This window comes from Vanessa cardui, chromosome 9 (genome assembly GCF_905220365.1).
Source record: "Vanessa cardui chromosome 9, ilVanCard2.1, whole genome shotgun sequence".
Lineage (NCBI taxonomy): Eukaryota > Metazoa > Arthropoda > Insecta > Lepidoptera > Nymphalidae > Vanessa > Vanessa cardui.
In genome coordinates this window covers 2,526,493-2,544,900 of record NC_061131.1, presented here as the reverse complement: position 1 = coordinate 2,544,900, position 18,408 = coordinate 2,526,493, and the positions used below count along the sequence as shown (strand labels likewise).

At 31.5% G+C, this 18,408-nt stretch overlaps 3 protein-coding genes across 3 annotated transcripts; 1 reads left to right on the top strand and 2 right to left on the bottom strand.

Annotated features, from left to right (window-relative positions):
- Nucleotides 1-2,791: 2,791 nt before the first annotated feature.
- On the bottom strand, nt 2,792-3,340 carry LOC124532430 (titin-like). The gene is made up of 2 exons (XM_047107334.1): nt 3,096-3,340; nt 2,792-3,018 (listed from the first exon to the last, which is right to left on the bottom strand). The coding sequence occupies exons 1-2, from the start codon at nt 3,232-3,234 to the stop codon at nt 2,792-2,794; spliced, it is 366 nt and encodes a 121-aa protein (XP_046963290.1). The 5' UTR covers nt 3,235-3,340.
- A 609-nt stretch (nt 3,341-3,949) lies between these two features.
- Nucleotides 3,950-13,068, top strand: LOC124532280 (titin-like). The gene is made up of 4 exons (XM_047107100.1): nt 3,950-4,988; nt 5,528-5,591; nt 5,680-11,590; nt 12,109-13,068. Exons 1-4 carry the CDS (start codon nt 4,327-4,329, stop codon nt 12,513-12,515), a joined length of 7,044 nt encoding a protein of 2,347 aa, XP_046963056.1. The 5' UTR covers nt 3,950-4,326; the 3' UTR covers nt 12,516-13,068.
- A 502-nt stretch (nt 13,069-13,570) lies between these two features.
- On the bottom strand, nt 13,571-16,565 carry LOC124532281 (vacuolar protein sorting-associated protein 51 homolog). The gene has a single exon (XM_047107101.1). It carries the CDS (start codon nt 16,417-16,419, stop codon nt 14,317-14,319), a length of 2,103 nt encoding a protein of 700 aa, XP_046963057.1. The 5' UTR covers nt 16,420-16,565; the 3' UTR covers nt 13,571-14,316.
- Between the last annotated feature and the right edge of the window lie 1,843 nt (nt 16,566-18,408).

Here is an 18,408-nt window from a genome sequence, read left to right as displayed (position 1 = left end):
GAACAATATAGTGGTAAAGGTAAAGAGACACTGATATTGTTAGAAGTTTCTAATGTGATGTCGTAAATAAACAAATTCTGTCGTATATTTAGTATCAACATTGCACCCGTGCGAAGCCGGGGCGGATAATTTAAAAGTTTCATAATTTCTTCATTTTTATAACGAAATGTGACGGAACCCGATGGAAGACGAAGAGCTGTGAGCTTCGACGCACCTTGGGAGAAGCCCAGGGCTCGTGTTCAGAAGTAAATCAGCTGGCGATTAATTGGTTGATTGACGTAATTCAAACCATTTCCTTATATATGTTGATAGTTTAGAAGTTATAGAACAGGTGTGAATTTATATATGAGCCGAGTAAGCCGAGGTTGAGACGGAAAAACTTGATGAGACTTGGTGAACTAATAATGGCACCTCGAACCGAAAAAGAAAGTGTAGATTTCGATTACTAAAGGTAATCGAATCGGAATCGGGAAGCTGTTCCTACTTAACTTTACCTACGCTTTACACAGGTTTCATTTTGTATTCTCCTTTCATTATTAAACAGAATTAAAAACTATTTCTAATCATAAGTATTTACCAAAATTGGTTATTTGTTAATAACGAAATTCTTCAACGATTTTTACGTCGTTATAAATAGATTATACAAGATCAACAAGTGGATGCCTTAAACAAAAAATCTTTACTCACTAGGTACATAAAACAGTTTAAATTTTAAAAATAAAATAAAGTCTTTAATTCAAAGAATGCATCCACGACTAAAGGAGAATTAACAATATAAGTTACTAGAAACCCGCCCCGGCTTCGCACGGTTACAATACTGATACTAAATATACTACAGTATTTCTTTATTTAAGACATCACATTACAACCTTAAATAATCAGTGTTTCATTACTATATTTTCCATGTATTATATACAAAATTTCTTTTCGAATCACTCTATCTATTAAAAAAACCGTATCAAAATCCGTTGCGTAGTTAAAGATTTAAGCATACAAAGGGACAGAGAAAGCGACTTTGTTTTATACTATGTAGTGATGTTACCTACGTATTTAAATAAAGAAATCTTCCAAAATTGCTATAGATCAAAACATATCGTTTTCAAGTAGGTACATAAATCTTGATTCATTTACCTATTATAATTACATACATTAACACAACAAAAGTATTTTTATTTTAAAAACCCATTTACTTCATACCTGCAAATCATATTTTAGGTGAACTTTTATACATATTTAAGAAAATTCTGAGTAAATTCAAAAAACAAAATTTACCACAAAATACAATATAGTAGGTCGGTAGTTACAACTGGCTCTTAACGAAAAAATTGATTTCAAAATATGTGCTAAATGCTCGGTGGTTAAAAAGACGCAACGTGAATAATGAAATATGGGACGAAATTCTGATATAATGTCATCCGGATTTGGAGCAGCGCAGCGTAGTGGAATAAGCTCTTGTCCTCTTTGTAGAGAGATAAGGCCTTACCCTAGTCGACTTTTACTATATTTACTTAAATATCCCTTTATTGAACTACAAGTTTCCTTGTAAGTGTCACCTGATCCTAAACTTATTACTTACTTAGGGATTATGTCTTAGAAATATTTTTGGAAAGCGATTGTCATAACACTACTTGCGTTCGTTTGTTTTGCTTTATAAAAGGACTTATTAAATGAGTACAATTACTGGATAGGTACATAAAATAGATAGGTAAATAAAGGTCCCAACTCCGTCGGTTTTTCAATTGCAGTGATCACAGTAGCGTACATAGCTATGACATTACGTAGTTGTAGACAACCATCTATTTATAAGTCGTATTAATTCATTTAATTTCATTTTCAGTTATATGCATTTTTTCCGTCGAAAGACATATAAGGTATGAAACGAAATTTATTAGATATTTGGCATTGTAGTGCCATCTGTTGTATGATATAGAAACTTCTTAATAGCAACTCTGCACTTGTCAATTTAAAATTGAATGCAAATTATCATCTTAAAATTAATTAGATTTTATGGACCTTCGTATTGATTATAGACATGTAATAAATATTAAAAAGATTAAAAATATCTCACAGGGCCCCCATATCCATATGACCGACTACAACTGACATAAAAATACTAAATTGTACAGGGATTTTAACAGATACATTTATAATTTATATACTCAAGATTTTAGTGCACATCCCGGTCATAAAATTGGCTTTTTATATAGCTATTCACAACGTGTCAGGCAATTTCTTTTAGTGTTAGAGTTCAGGATAAGCAGTTTTATTTACTCGCTAAAGGAAGATAATAAAAACAAACTGGTACTGGAGGTTTCTTGTCGCTATTACAATGTAAGCTTGAAATCAAACTGAATTATAATTTATAATGTATTTATTACAATTACATAAAATGGCACAACATACTTAATTCAGAGGCAAGGTAGTATAGTCCCATTTACAATCAAGTCAAGTTACAAAGTATTAAAAACTAAAACTAATAAAAAAATACAATTACTAATAATTAATATTGTCAAATAATAAAAATTATTAAAACAGAATTATATCGAATGAAACCTTAGCACATAAAAAGAAATAAAAACCATCAATTTAAAAATGCAGGGGTGATATTACTCTTGCGAGTTGCAAGATGTTACATTATTTTTTTATATAATTATATCATACTACTTTCCTAGAAAATGCTTTAATATGAAGCAAAAGTCAAAATTGGCCAGTCTCTTAATCTAAATGTATGAAAATAAAATATTTCATTTTACAGGCTATTTATATAACAAAGAATGTTATTTCATTAGTCTTAGGTACATTTAGAATCCTGTAACTGTTTTTCAAGCAATTTTCTCATTTTTTCTGGAACTGGTACTCCTGAATGTGCTGGTTTAGGTCTTCGTTTCCATGTAGCCTTTTTCGCACTTTTGGACGCACTACTGGGTATCTGTGCTGGTTTTTGTTCTTTAGGCTTAGGGGTTGACATCTTAGGAACTGTGCTTGTACGAGTTCTAGACTGAAGAGTTGTGTTGTTTACTGCAATCAATCAAAATTTTAAGATCACTTTAAGTATTCAAAATAATAACAAAATATATTATTTACTTAATACATACGTTTAAGACTTTTCTCTGGAGTTTTCTTAGAGGATATTGCTTTCCTAATAGTCGCCACTGGGGACGCTTTCGGCTTTACTGTTTTTATAATTGTTCGTTGCACTTTTGGTGTAGCTTTAGGTGTTTCTCTTGGCGCCATTATAAAATATATTATAAGATTACACTTTAGAAATAAACGAAATCAGTTTTATAAACAAATATAATGACCATTCATAAAACGAAATTGTTTTATGTATATTTTAAAATTCTCAACGACATACGGAATAATGTTACTCGTATAAATAACATAATTTGTCTAAAGATAAGAACGGCTTAAAAGTGGTACTTTTATTAAATTCTAATAACACGCTTGAGTTATGCAGTTTTCATTATTTTATCATTTACAAACACATTTTTTTTTCTTAAATGTATTTGTTTCCCACATAAATTGTTAAACGTTTTAACATGATTAGTCCGTTTTGAGGAAAAGTCGTTAAAGTGGCAATACCAAAAGTAAAATATAGATAAAAAATGAAGATTCAGTGTCAGAACATAAAAAAATTCAGTTGATTATATATTATATACTTATTATTATTTAAATTTTATTCGTACACTCAGATTCAATATTGCAAATTGCAAAATAAGAAATTTAGGTTTATTTAAATACTGCGAATTAAAATGTAATCAATGACCACTAAATATACTTTATTATAATTTATTAATTAATCATAATTAGTCATGTTTCTCTACAAATTTTAATTATTTGAAAATATTGAATCTATAGTATTACATTTTAATTTAAGATTTTTTTATTCCTACCAAAATCACATATCTTAAAAAAAAATCTGCATTGAAAATATGGCAACATCGTTATCTATTTTTCGCGACGTCCATCTTTAATATTTGATGTGTTGTGTTGTTAAGAAAATTAAGGCAAAAATAATATTACAATACTTTACATAAAGAAAACTAATGAATATATATATTGACAATCAAGTAACAAGTTATTGAAATATTTTTTTTAACTCCTGTTAAACTGATTCGTTCATGTTTGTTAAAAGTGTCACAGTTTCATTATCGTTTGTTCCACTAAAAAGTTTCACTTGTAATTCACTGCTATTGACCTAAGTGCTAATTGGCCAACCTTCAAATGTTTTCTTTAGTTGTGGTATAACTGATACAATATAATTTAGCGCGTCCATACATCTCGTGCAATTGTTACTTTTGTTGTCAAAACAGATGAATTGTGAAAATGGATAGATTAAATCAGATACGGGGCGAGGCGGGAAGCTCGCGAGACTTAACGCTGGATACTACTTCCCCGCCAAGCGAGGCATATATGACGGCAAATGAGAGTTCTTCAAAATATTTTTCGCTATCTGAAGTCGATTCAACATTTAGCATTTCGCCTTCGAAAGATTCGCTCACGACTACCACCGCCGACCCAGACCGGACTATTACCTCCGATGCGGATTTGATATCGAATCTATCACCGATTCCGAAAAAGAGTGATTTAGATAGTTATAAAATTGGTAAGCAAATAGAGGCCGCCAATATTCTCTCCGGAGGTGTTAATATTTTTGATGATAATGATAACTCTTATGATGGCGATGAACTTGTGATAGATGATAATGTGATGGTGGATGACGAAAAAGGTAATGTTGAATTAAAAATTAATGAGAGTACTGAGCCTGCAATAGACAAAATTGAGAACTTGGAAGCTTTAGAAGATACCGAGACTATACCGAGTAAGGATACCGAAGTGGTGCTACAAATTGATGGGAAGAATGTTGATGCTATTGATATTGGTAATGGATTATATTTATATAGAAAAGCTGGTCAAGAGGAACTAGCAGCTGTACAGATCATTGATGATGATCAACAACAGCCGAGTTTTAAGTTTTTAAAAGTTCGGTAAGTTTAGCAATACTATCATATAGTCCTAATTTGAATACATTATATACATAAGAATACATTTGAATTTGTAATTTATTAACTTCCTCTTTTAAAAACAAATTTTTGTCCGATATTTCTAAACTTAATCTTTAAAATAAAATAAATTGGTGATAATAATTAAATAAATTATTTCTCCATCACTTCATCTATTGTATTAGTATTGGTTAGTTATTATTGTAATCTTGTATATATTTTCAGGAATCAAACTTACAAAGGAGTCGTAGATTTTTTGATTCTGTTCTTTTGTAGTAGTAATAGTTTGTACTATAAATTTGTATATATATACATTTATTTCTAATACTTTTATTACTACATACTTACCTCTAATAAATTTCAGGTCAATTTTAGCTACCATTACTTTTCAATAGACCCAATATATTGAATATGCTTATTTAGACATTAAACATTTAAAATATTACTTGTGATAACAATACAATTACAGTTTATTAAATATTTATGTTTCTAAATATAATGGTTTTTTTAAATGTTAATTACAGGGAGAATGCTGAAGGGAATTTAGAAGTATATGAAGAGATAGAGGTGGAAATACCAAAAGAAGTGGTAAGTTATAGACTTAAAATGTCATTTTTTTTCAAATTAATAACCTCCTTTAATCATAATTAATGAAATGTTATTTTAATATTTTCAGCCTACAAAAGATGGAAATCCTCCTGGAAACACTTCTCATGTGCCTATAAAGGATATAAGTAAAGTGATAAATGAGCCTTTAGGTAATAAAGTTGTTGATAAAATACCTAAAACACCAAAAAAGGAAATTAATGTTAATAATGATTTGAGTTTAGAATCCAATGTTGAATTACATTCAGAAGTAAAAACAGAAGTAAATTTAAATGGGAAAATGATGAAATTTAATGAATCTCGTAAATCTCCACTTATAGGTACATATACTCCTATGACTTATCATTCAACACCAAATAAAGAAGGTATACCCTTAACAAAAACAATGGTTGATCAACAATTGCAGCCCAGTAGACATTCAGATAATATCAAAAAGACTATTGAAGTACATACAGATAGCTGTAGACAAAAACTTTTAGAAACTCCTCCAAAAAATAAAGATATTAATGAAGTTGCCAAAACACCAGATGCTATTAATTATAATCAAGAAAATGAAGAGAGTGAAGATGGAGTGTCATTAATTCCTGCAGAAGATAACTGTCAAAAACAACTTCAGAATGAATCAGATTTAAAAACATCAGATACCATTGATAGTTGTGAACCATCTAAAGGTGAAAGTGCACTTGAAACAAATGATACAGCTATTAAAACAGTGGGAGACAATTCGGAATCCTCAATAACAATTGTGAATGAAGAAAAAGTAAAACAATTTGAAGAAAAAACACCCTCAACAGCAACTGAATTATCTAATGAGGAAAAGAAAATAAATGATACTATTCAAAATGACAATGTGAAGTCTCATAGTGAGACTAACCTTCCGCTTTCTAACGAACCTAACAGTGAAAAGGATAAAGAGACATCAAGTGATTCAAAAATAAATGAAGTAATTATTAAAGATACTAAAACTGATACAGATAAAATCATTAACAATATCACCAATGATAAAATTGAAGTGCAAACCGTTTCTGGAGTTAATCATGTTGAAAAAGAATTAAATGAAAAGCCATTAATTAGTGAAAGTGCTCTAGATTCTAAAGATAAAAAAGAAGAGACCATAATAGCAACAGAAACTGTCAGCTCGAATATTCATGCAGTTTCAGTACCTAATAATGAAATCAAAAGCAGTGACTTAAAACCTGTTCCAGAAACAAAGATCACAAATGAGATTAAAATTTCCGAAAGCGAAATAAAAAATCATAAAGAAATCTCTCAAAACAATCCAAATGAAATATGCGACACCGCTATTCACCCCAAGACAGAATCAATGAACACAATGAAAGAAGGGGAAAGTAAAAAAGATGTTACTGAAAATATATATGATAAGGCGACTTTAAATACAATAAAACAAAACGAACCCATAATTCCTAAAGTACAATTGGATGTTCATAAGAGTTCAGATGACAAACCCATTAATATTTGTCCAGAGGAAAAAAATAATTATTCAAATGTTACAACAACTGTAAATAAACCAACCGACGATAAAAATAAATTAAATTCGGAAGATTGTAAAAAAGAAGGTAAATCTGAAACAGAAATAGCAAAAGATTGTAAAACAATTGATGCAAAAAAAGGAAATAATGATAAATCTTTAAATTCATTACAAAAACCAAACCCTGATATTGTTCATTTGAAAGATACTGTTTCTCAGCCTATCACAAGTAATTGTGACAAAGTAAGAATTGATGCTGACAATTCTAAAAAACCAAAATTGGCAAATGTCACAATGAATATAAATAAATTAACATGTCCAAAAAGTAATACAGACAAAAATAAAATAGAAATAAAAGATGATACAACAAAATCAAAAGTAGTTGTAGCTTCAAAACCAATTAACAATAATAATAGTGCAGTTCCATTTGGAAAATGGACTTCTGCAAATAGACAAGAGTTTTTGAATAAAATAAAAGAAACCAAAATACCTACTAATAATTCTAATACAAAGCAATTGAAACAACCTAATGATTTAAATAGAAGGGATGTCTTGAAGAAAATTGATAGCCAAAGACAATCTGCTACTGGATCTATAAAAGTGGGAGATTTTGGACTTAAGTCTAAACTTAATACAAAACCTGAAACTGCGGCTTTTGTAAACAAAAGTAATGCTAACCAACATACAACTAAATTGGAAACAAAAGTTACTTCTGTAAAAATTCAACCTTCTTTTGTAAAAGAAAAACCTACGGTGAGTAAGAGACCAAGTAAAGAGGAAGAGAACATAGATTCTATTGCAACTAAAATACCCATACAGCGAAAAGAAATCAATAACCAGGACCTAATTGATAAAACAATCGAAGGTATTATTAACAGAGCAGTTTGTACAAAAGGTACCGTAGAAAATGCTGGTGAAAAAACAGAAAATAGTGATAAAAATATAAATTCCAATACAGTCTCATTAGATGAAATTGAAATGAAGATGAACGAATTACATGGAAATCCGTATGAAGAGCGAGCGTCACATGAGAAGCCCCAAATGATTAGTAATGACATTAAAATTAATACTATTCCTGAAAACACACAAATTGACAAAAATAGTAAAATATCTAAACTTACATCCTTTAAAAATAAAGATCAACATAATGATGTAAAAGAAAAAGAACCTGATGAACTTTCCGATGAAGAAATAATAGAGCATGAGCCAATAACAGGAGACATAGATGTTAATAAAAAGAATTTAGTGTCTTTATTGTCCAGTAAAGAGAAAACACCAAATGAAATCCGAAAAGAAGCAATAATAACAGAAAAAGATTTTGATAAATTTGCAAGAAGAAATTCTTTTACTTATGAAAATTGTATAACTATGAGTTTTGATGGTAAAGAGCCACATAATGTTATCCAAACCGTAGTAGAGAAGGAACCTCCGGTCAAAAAGTTATCTCGAAATGAATTAATGCTCGCTGAATCCAAAGCAAAGTCTACTATCAAACAACATAATATTGCAATGAGACAAAATAACCAGTTGAGTAAAATTCCAACTTCCATAAAGTTGGCTAATGAAGAAGATACATTTAACAAAAATTATCAATCTAAAGTGCAAATTGCATATCAATCTGTTTTGACCGCGAAGCGAAATTTGGAGTGTCCAATTTCAATAATTGAAGACAAACCAGTAAAAGTAGTTTATATGGAATCAAATGTGGAGTTTACACCAACACAATTAAATGTCCAGGGTCAGGAATTATCACCGCCTAAAAAACAAACACCGGAATCATCTGATGCACACAGTGCTTCAGAGTCTTTAGATTCAGACACCCTAGAAACTCTCAATGACAGTAAGCCACAAGATGAAACAAAGTCTAAAATCAAACATCAAAGAAAACAAGTCTTGACACCAGTAAACGAACCTGAATTAGAATTAATTGAACCAGATGATCTAGGCATTGAAGTGTCGCCGAAGAAAAAACGTAAGTTAGAAGATAAAACTGATAAAACCACAAAAAACCTTGTGCCAAAGAAATCTTATCTGCTAAATCGTAATATAATAGATGATGAAGTCAAGAAAACTCAAGATTTAGTAAAGAAATCTCCAAATGAAACCGAGAAACAAAGTGAAACATTCAAAAGTCGTACAGATACTATATCTGCAATAGATAATTTAGTCAAAGCTGCTGAATTAATTGAAACACAAGCCGAAAATAAAAATACTATAATTAATGTACAATCCTCGGATAATTCTCCAAGCACGCCAATAAAGAGAGGAAGAGGCCGACCTAGAAAGTATCCACTACCTGAACAAGGTATAGAGGTAAAGGTACCAAGTCCACAGAAAAAGCCTCGGTTGATAGATGCTAAAGTTACCAAAAATTTCACTGATTCTGAAGACAGTAGTGACGGAGAAATCATTAAAGAAAATTGGACAATGGGAAAAATAAACGAAAATATTGTTTGCCCTATTTGTAATAAACTATTTAGATCTGAGAATGTTGTCTTTAAACATGTCAAGCATTGTACAGGACCATCACCTAATAGATCTGATTCAGATAAACGCAGCCCGATGAGACTGAGACACTCATCTGACAGAAAATCATGCGAAAGTAGATCAGACTTCACTGATGACGACGACGAAGAAGAGAAAATTAGAAGCCGTAAGGGTCGTCATTACGCTCAATCTATGAATGACAATGACGATGTCATTGTAATAGAGGACACCCCTATAAAAGAGAAACCGGAAAAAAAGCAAAAACTGAAAGGTACAGAGTTAAAGAAAAATATCATTAAAAGTAAACATCATCATAATACTAACAATCTAATTTGTGAATATTGTGGAAAAACATTCAGGCAGTTATCATATTTAGTCAACCATAAAATTCAGCACAAAAAAGAACACAAAGAAGAAGTGAAGAACTCCGATAGTGATATCACAAAATCTGTCTTTAGTTGTGAAGTTTGCAAAAAGGAATTTCGAAAATTGCACCACTTAGTTCAGCATCGACTAATTCATACTTCTAACCCCATAGCAACAAGGGTACTCAGAAAAAGTTCTTCTGAACAGCATGATATTACAAAATCTATGAAAAATCAAACAGAAACAAAACAAAACGATGACCCTAGTGCCGGTTTTCGATGTGAACCATGCGATAAATCCTTTAGAAAATTACATCATCTTGTTGAACATAGGGAAACTCATGATGGTATCAATAAAAAATGTACTACAAATGCACAAAGTACCAATGAAACTACCAAGCCTTCACTGTCTCACTATTGTGACGTTTGCAAAAAAGTATTTAAAAAATTACAAGACTATTTGGAACATAAAGAACAACATTTAGAAACAAGTTCTGAAAAATCCGATGATAAAAGTGTCAAGAGCTCGCTCTCAACAAAAGATATTATACATGAGTGCTCTCTTTGTTATATGGTGTTCCCTAATGAGCATTCTTTAAATAAACATACAGTTATTTGTCTTAGAAAGAAAAAACAATCAGCTGCTAAGCAGGCCGCTAAGAAAAGCGAGGAAGAAGAAAATATCGATGGAGATGACTGCAAGTCAGATGAAAATACGTCTCATGATACTATTGATCCAAATAATCACAGTGAAAAAGCCGACCATTGCGAAATAACTAAGAGTCCTCAAAAAGATACAGAACCTTTACAACAAAAAGTAGAATCGAAAGGTGATGACCAAATAAAAGTAATTCCTGATAATGATAATATCATGGAATTAGAAAAGAAAAAACTTAAGTTGGAACCAAAATTAAGTGATGTAGAATTACTACCTGAAAAAATATCTAAAGAACAACCTAATCAAAATGTGATCTCCGTGGATAACGATACTGAGAACTCAGTGAAAATAAAGAAAGTTGAAATTAAAGAACATATTACAATTATAGAAACACCTACACCAAAAAAGAAGTTACCTCTGAAAGATAAGATAACCCCAACTGTTACAAAAAGACATAAAACTGTTAATATATCTCTGCCAGTTGTTGAAGAACCCAAACCCAAAGTGGAGTCAAGCGATGATGATGAAATACGTTACATGTTGAACCCTAACTTCAAAGAAGATGAATCTTCGGAGGGTAAACTATTCATGAAAGTAAGAGCTAAGAAACGCAATTCCCTTCAGATCGAAAGGCCAAATTCGAAAGATTTAATTAAAAGAAGAATATCATTGCAGCATCCGCCAAAAATACCACGATTGAAAGCAAAGGCCGTTGAACCGAGGCCCCTCAATTCTCTAACGGTAGAGAAAAAGTTAAAGCTTTCAAAACCGGAACAGTTGCCTTACACGGATTCCGATGATAGTGATGTAAAATATTCCTTCCCAAGAACAAAATCGCCGGAAGATCTTGCTTCCAAAGAAATAGACAAGAAAAGCAAAAAACAGTCTTTGGGCACTAAAAGAAAATCTCTCAGTGGAATAGCGAAACGAAAATCAATGGGAAAGCACAAGTTAGCGACACCCACAAATAAAACCAAAAAACGTAAGTACTGATGTATTAGATTTTAAATTAACATGTTTATTTTTATTATCACTTATTTATTTAATACATTATTTATGAATGTCTTGTTGGCGAGAAAAAGAAATTCGTAGATAATGTCCAAATATCGAGCTCCACCAAATAAAATAAAAGAACATGGTAAATAAAGAGTTGAGATGGCCCAGTGGTTAGAACGCGTGCATCTTAACCGATGATTGCTGGTTCAAACCCAGGCAAGCACCGCTGATTCATGTGCTTAATTTGTCTTTATAATTCATCTCGTGCTCAGCGGTGAAGGAAAACATCGTGAGGAAACCTGCATGTGACAAATTTCATAGAAATGATGCCACATGTGTTGGAATATGTTCCAAACCTTCTCATCAAAGGGAGAGGAGGCCTTTAGCCCACCAGTGGGAATTTACAGGCTGTTGTTGTTGTTTGTAAATATCTCGTATTAAATAACTATATATTGTGTATTTTCTATTTTTAATTATTTAATTCTACATTTTTCCTATATTCAGGCACAACAGAAATAGAACATAGATGCGACTGCGGGCAGTTGTTTAGCAGCGCGGCGCTGCTGTCGCGACACACGACCCTGGCGCACACGCCGCCGCGGATCCGTCGCCGGCGCTCGCCTCCGCCCGAGGTCGAAACACAAACGCCTAATAAATCACGGACAAATAAAACTAAAACGATTGTGCAATCAAAAAAGCTCAGAAGTGATGTTACCAACTCGAATACGACCCAAAACTTAGGAGTAGGAACCAGAAAGTCTAGTGTTAATAATAGTGAAGCAAAAGTTACGAACGATGTTGTTAAGGCAATAAAAAGCGAACCCAGCGGCAAAAAGCTCAGAAGTTCCGCACACAGAGGAGTGCCTGTACCGGAGAAAATGAGGAAACTTATGGAGAAATCGAAAAAGTAACCGATATCTGTATGAGACGGAAGTTATTGACTGAGTAGGATTTCTGGATATTGTATGAGAAACTAGAATAAGAATAGGGGTCGCTAGTATGTAGATAAAATCACGCATCACAAGCGCTCACAATGATGTAACAGACGGACCATTGTTTAATAGATATATTTTTCCTATTTCGGCATGTTTAAGATACACCAAATGACAAATATTTTTATCGCAGTTTGGAGCGTTGGTCTTGTCTATATGTAAATTTGCGAAATTAAGAATCATATATAGGTATATATTTTGTCAATTTGTTCTATTATAGATATAGATATATGATGTAAAAGAGTAATTATTTATATTTGTGTTAGTATTAAGAATTATTTCCTTTTTTATATTTCTTTTATGTGCAGTGCAGTTTTAGTTGAACTGTTATAATCATTAACACTGCTAACAAAAAAAGTCTATAAATAATTGAAAAAAAAAATGGCCGAAATTTGTTTAAAATGTTGTACATTTGTTCTTGTTGCAATAATGAACAAATAAAACTAAACATACTACATATTAATAAAAAAAATATTAACAGGCACAGGTACAATTTTGAAATATCTATCGAGCCAAGGAAATAATCTAATTAATTTTATGACGCAGATCTGTTGTAAACTGCAAGCTTAGTGAGAGCTATTGTTTCGTAGAACGAAACTATATTACCAATTCTGATAATTTCTACAAACGTAACGTAACTCCTTTTACGAATTGTTAATTTTAATGCAGTTATAAAATTCCGACACTAGTCTGAAGGCACAATTTTGAAATTAAATAGAATAGAGCAAACAAGGACAGATCGCTCAAGTTTTAATTCTGAAAACTATCTAAAAAACAAGACATCGGTTTTATTATTGTGGTACAGTTGTATAGCTAACAATCTTAACACATTTCCTGATCATGGATTTTTTCAAAGGGCAGGGTAAAAATATGGAACATGATAAAAATAAACATATCGGAAGTTTCATTTTTAATGTATTTGTGATGTCAATGATGGTAATTGAGGATATACAAATGAGCTTATAGAAAACAATTTAGTGAAAATTTGCTATAGCAAATAAAAGAGCTTCCCAATTTTGGATTGTTCCCCCAAACGCTTTGTAGCATATATTAAAATGTAATGAAATAAGGCGTAGTGAAAATTGATCTTTCACCAAATAATAAGCGTGATCAATTTTAGCCCTCAATTTGGAAGATATTTAATATACGATTAATAGATAATGTTCAAAAATGTATTTTGGGAGATATTTCATGATACAAAGTTGTTGAATAAAAGATCTTATCTATATTATAGTAAAACCGACCATAACGACATATACATTTTGTCTTGGATTTTCGTCATAATTTTCTAGCAAAATAGGACCAAATTTTATGAAAAAATTGTTTGTAATGGTAATAATATATACTGTTTTTAATTTTAATTATTATTAATGTTTATCTGCTGTCGTGACTAACATTGGAATAATGTTATTGTTAGAAGTAAAGCGTAGTGTCTTGTAAAATGAGTAAGAGCATTTAACATAGATTTTATATATGTAGATGATATCATTATTTTTATTATGATGCAATTTTCATTGATGGGTTATATTCAATTGTCATAAAATGTGCTGTTTACTTTAAAGTTTCATAGTTAAAGGTGTTTTATTAAAATATTCTGTGTTTTGTATGTTTAAGAGATATAATTTGTAGTAATTTTTGACAATAAATAATTACATACTGATGATGTTTTTAAACTTTTACATAACTAATAACATATCATATGGAATATAGTGACATATATTTAGCCCCTTTCACAAATAATGTCTACAATACTTGCTTCCATCAGTTGTGGGTCGACACATCTAATTTGAGCTGAAGCTAAAGCATCTTCTAGTAAAGAATTCAATAGTCTTTCATCATTTCCCATACAGGAAAGCCTTTGTTGTAGGAAATGCACATCAACTTGCAGTTGTTGCAAACCATGCCTACTAAATGTACGCAACCGCACGCACTCCACTAAAGCTTTCAATGCCACTTTCAGGGCGCCATTTGAAAGCGCGGCGCGATCGGCACCAGCCGGGCTGAAAACTTCAATTCTTTCCGAAAAGATTCTATTTATGGGCGAAAATGATGAGGGTGCCCGAGACCATATAGTACGACGGCTAGAATCGCTGGATGGCTTTATGCTTGTTGGAAAGAGCTGTGATGCAGCACTGTCAGCACTAGCAAGCGTTTCAACGACCCTCCGACATACGGCTCTCGGACCCCTCGGTTCCGGAGCTCGTAACCAATCCCTAGCTAGGACTGACACTCTTAGCATTTGTGCTGCTGTCTGTCCTATAAACACAACTTCAGAGTCTAAAGCAGTTTGAGCTGCAGTAGATAAATGAACCATTACACTGTTTGTATCTTTTTTCTCAATACTCAGACCTGGAGCTGATTCCTCCAAAAGCTTTAGAAGATGACTATGCAATGTGGTTACACCGCTTTCTTGCATTTCTAAGCATAGTTTTGCCAATATAAGAAGTAATTCAAAAGGAATGTTATTTGATGTTTGTAAGGAAGACATTTTTTTAACCATTTCTGATAGATTAATCAAAGTTTCCGATATGACTGTCCAACAAGCATCTGCAACAGCCTTACCGCACCATGATTTTAATCCAAAAGAGAGTTTGTTTTGTAGGAATGCCATTAAATCTAATAGTGAAGCTTGGACTTTTTGCATCAAATGAATTTGCAGGGAATTCAGAATATCTTTAAGGTCGGCAGACTCTGTACCTTTACTTGCTAAGGACTGTCTTACTCTCATCAAGTTTTCTTTAAATTGTAATTGAATGGTTTCATATTGCAAGGTAGCCTTATGCTTTATGCATTGTATAACAACATCCAAAGCTTTATTGGAAACAGATTCACTTGAAATAATTTCAGACATTGCTTGTAATTTTCTAAAGAATTTGTCTAATCCTCTTATTAATATCTCAGTACCTATGTTCTCAGGTCTCTTGACAACATCTTCGAACAGATGAAATACTTGTGTCATCACTTTGTCAGCAAACTCAGGGAGGTTGACCATTTCCTTATCATCAAACAGATCATGATAACAAGATATAACAATACCCAAATCTGCTAATAAAGTGTTATTGCATTTTTCTACCCATTCCAATATATCAGCACTATCAACAATGTTGTTCAAACTTTTCAAATGTGTATCCAATCGATTCTCTGCACATGTCAAAAATATATCCTGTAAAGAGGAGTCAGTTTCCTGTAGCTGTCTCAAGAGACCCACACTTTCCGCTAATTCAGATGCTGAAGTATCTGGTGTTAGTAGTCTCTCTCTTAGTGTCTTTTTGAGATCACATATAATTTCTGAACATTCTGTTTGAATGCTCTGAAAAGAGGGTTGATTGCCATATTTCTGTAAGACTCTCTGGGCATGTGTGTAGTCTTGTACTGCATCTACATAACGGTTTTCTTGAATTGCTTTATTCAATTGCGTCGGTAACAAGAATACGAACTGAAGTTTGTCTAACAATTGACGAGTGCTACATAATCTATTTACATTATTCCCACTTTCTTTTAAATTATCTGATATATTGGAACTGAATAATGTAATGTTATTTATATTTTCACTAAGTTTGTTCATTTCCTCTTGCATTATTTGAAAATCTGAACGCATCTTTCGAACTGTCTCGGTGGCAGATATAAATTTGTTATAATTCTCGTACACCAAAGTTTGCATTTCTGATTGTAAGAATTGGCTTTGAGTGACTACCTCGGCCTCTTTATCCATCACTTGTCGAAGAGTGGCACATTTTAAAAGACATTCTAAATACATTTCAGAATTAAAGTTACTTCCATCGATGTCGAGTGGATTTTCGTTATCCTTTGGGGATTCTGCCATTCTCGATTCCAAGGGATGTATTTGGATGTTGATTTTATTATCGTTTACTTTATCTGCTTATATATAAGTGCAAAATTTGAAAAATGAATTACTTATTTATAAACAATAAATACTATCATTCCAATTCGACTTATGTCAAAAACCAAAACTGATTACTGAAACGTCATACGTCATAATAATTAGGACAATAGATAAATAGACAAACCCCATCGAGAAAATTTAATAAACTATAGCTTTACTACACGTTCACTGCTTTAATTAATTTATTTATTTTAATAAGAACTACAATTCTGTTAAAACGGTTTGGGAAATTCTTGAAGAACTGCGGACTGGTTCCATTTTTGACAAATATAAATTATAATATCATTAATTGGCTCCATATTGTTCTACTGGCGGTACCCGTTTGTTTAGCGATTCGTACTACTACTACTTTAGCACTAATTAATTCCGAGGTTATGTTGATATCAGTGTTGGGCAAATTTTAATTGCAATTAAAATTAAAGATTAACAATTAATTAATTGTTAATTGTTACTACTACAGTTAACAATTAATCAATTGTAATTGTGGAAAATCACAACTAACAATTATTTAATTGTTAACTGTATTAGTAACAATTAACAATTAATTAATTTTTAATTGTTTTGTTAATTTTAATTAAAAATAACAATTAAAAATACTGCTGTAAAATATAAAGACTTGAGCGAAAACGACGACTTGAAATGTTTTTGTTTTATACCTACGCTGAAGAAATATTTATCAATGCAACTTTATATTATATAATATAAAAATAAACACTTTTTTTCTGTGGAAAGAGACATTTAGAAAAAATAAGCTTAAAACTTAGAGTCTTTGACCACATTTTTATTCGTCTGAAGTCTAATACTTATAGCTTAATTTTCCTAAAAATTTACTAATTACATTTTGATGTATAAAGTTAATTGTTAGTTTTAATTGTTTTATAAAACAACTAAAAAAGTTAATTGCAATTATTTTAATTGTAAGTTGCAATTGACATACGTTAATCAAATTAATTTAATTGCAAGGTGCAATTAAAAGTGTAATTGCGATTAATTTAATTGTAATTAATTTAATTGCAATTACTTTTTTAGTCAATTAATAAAATAATTAACAATTGCTTGATTAATGCCCAACACTGGTTGATATGATATAAAAAAAACCTAAAAAATCAAAAAACTATTGTTTAGAAAAATAATAGGCTATTTGACAATGCCAATATTTGAAAATAAATTGAGAATTATTGTAATCAGTGTATATTATGAGTTTAAAAATGGTTATTTACTAACGAAACTTGAAAATAATACTTAATTTATACAAAAATCAATAAATAAAAATGCAAATTGGCCGGGCTTTTGATGAAGTCACTTTGTTGTAAACCTTGCTTTTCCACTATCTGTATCACAGATTAAAATACAGCAAAGTGACGTCACCGACCCCATTGCAGCGCCATATTGTCCAAGTTTCGTTTTCGCGTGTTATTTAAATATGGATTTTTTAATGTGATATTTTTCAGCAAATATGAACTAGAAATAAAATCTACTTTTACTGGGTTCCTTAGCCTCTACTAATAAGGGTTTGACTATTTAGTAATATAAAATGGATGTTAAAAACCAGTCAAATTGCCTATTATACTTTATAAAACGTAGTAACTTGTAATATCATATGACCTAATATATTCGTCAATTTGACACGTCGATTTTACATGCACTTGCTTTCACGGGTTGAACTGCAGCGAGAATCTATAGCGACGAATAACGTCGAATGGCGCGACAGGGAGCTATTTCTTTTTCTATTGGTTGTGTAAATCGGCAGTAATCAGTTTTATAGAATTTGCCGTAGCTACATCTAAGTTGTGTCGTACTATACACTTTTCACGATGTATGCCTTCACTGCCGAGCTCGAGATGAATTATAAACACAAATTAAGCACATGAAAATTCAGTTGTGCTTGCCTGGGTTTGAACCCGCAAT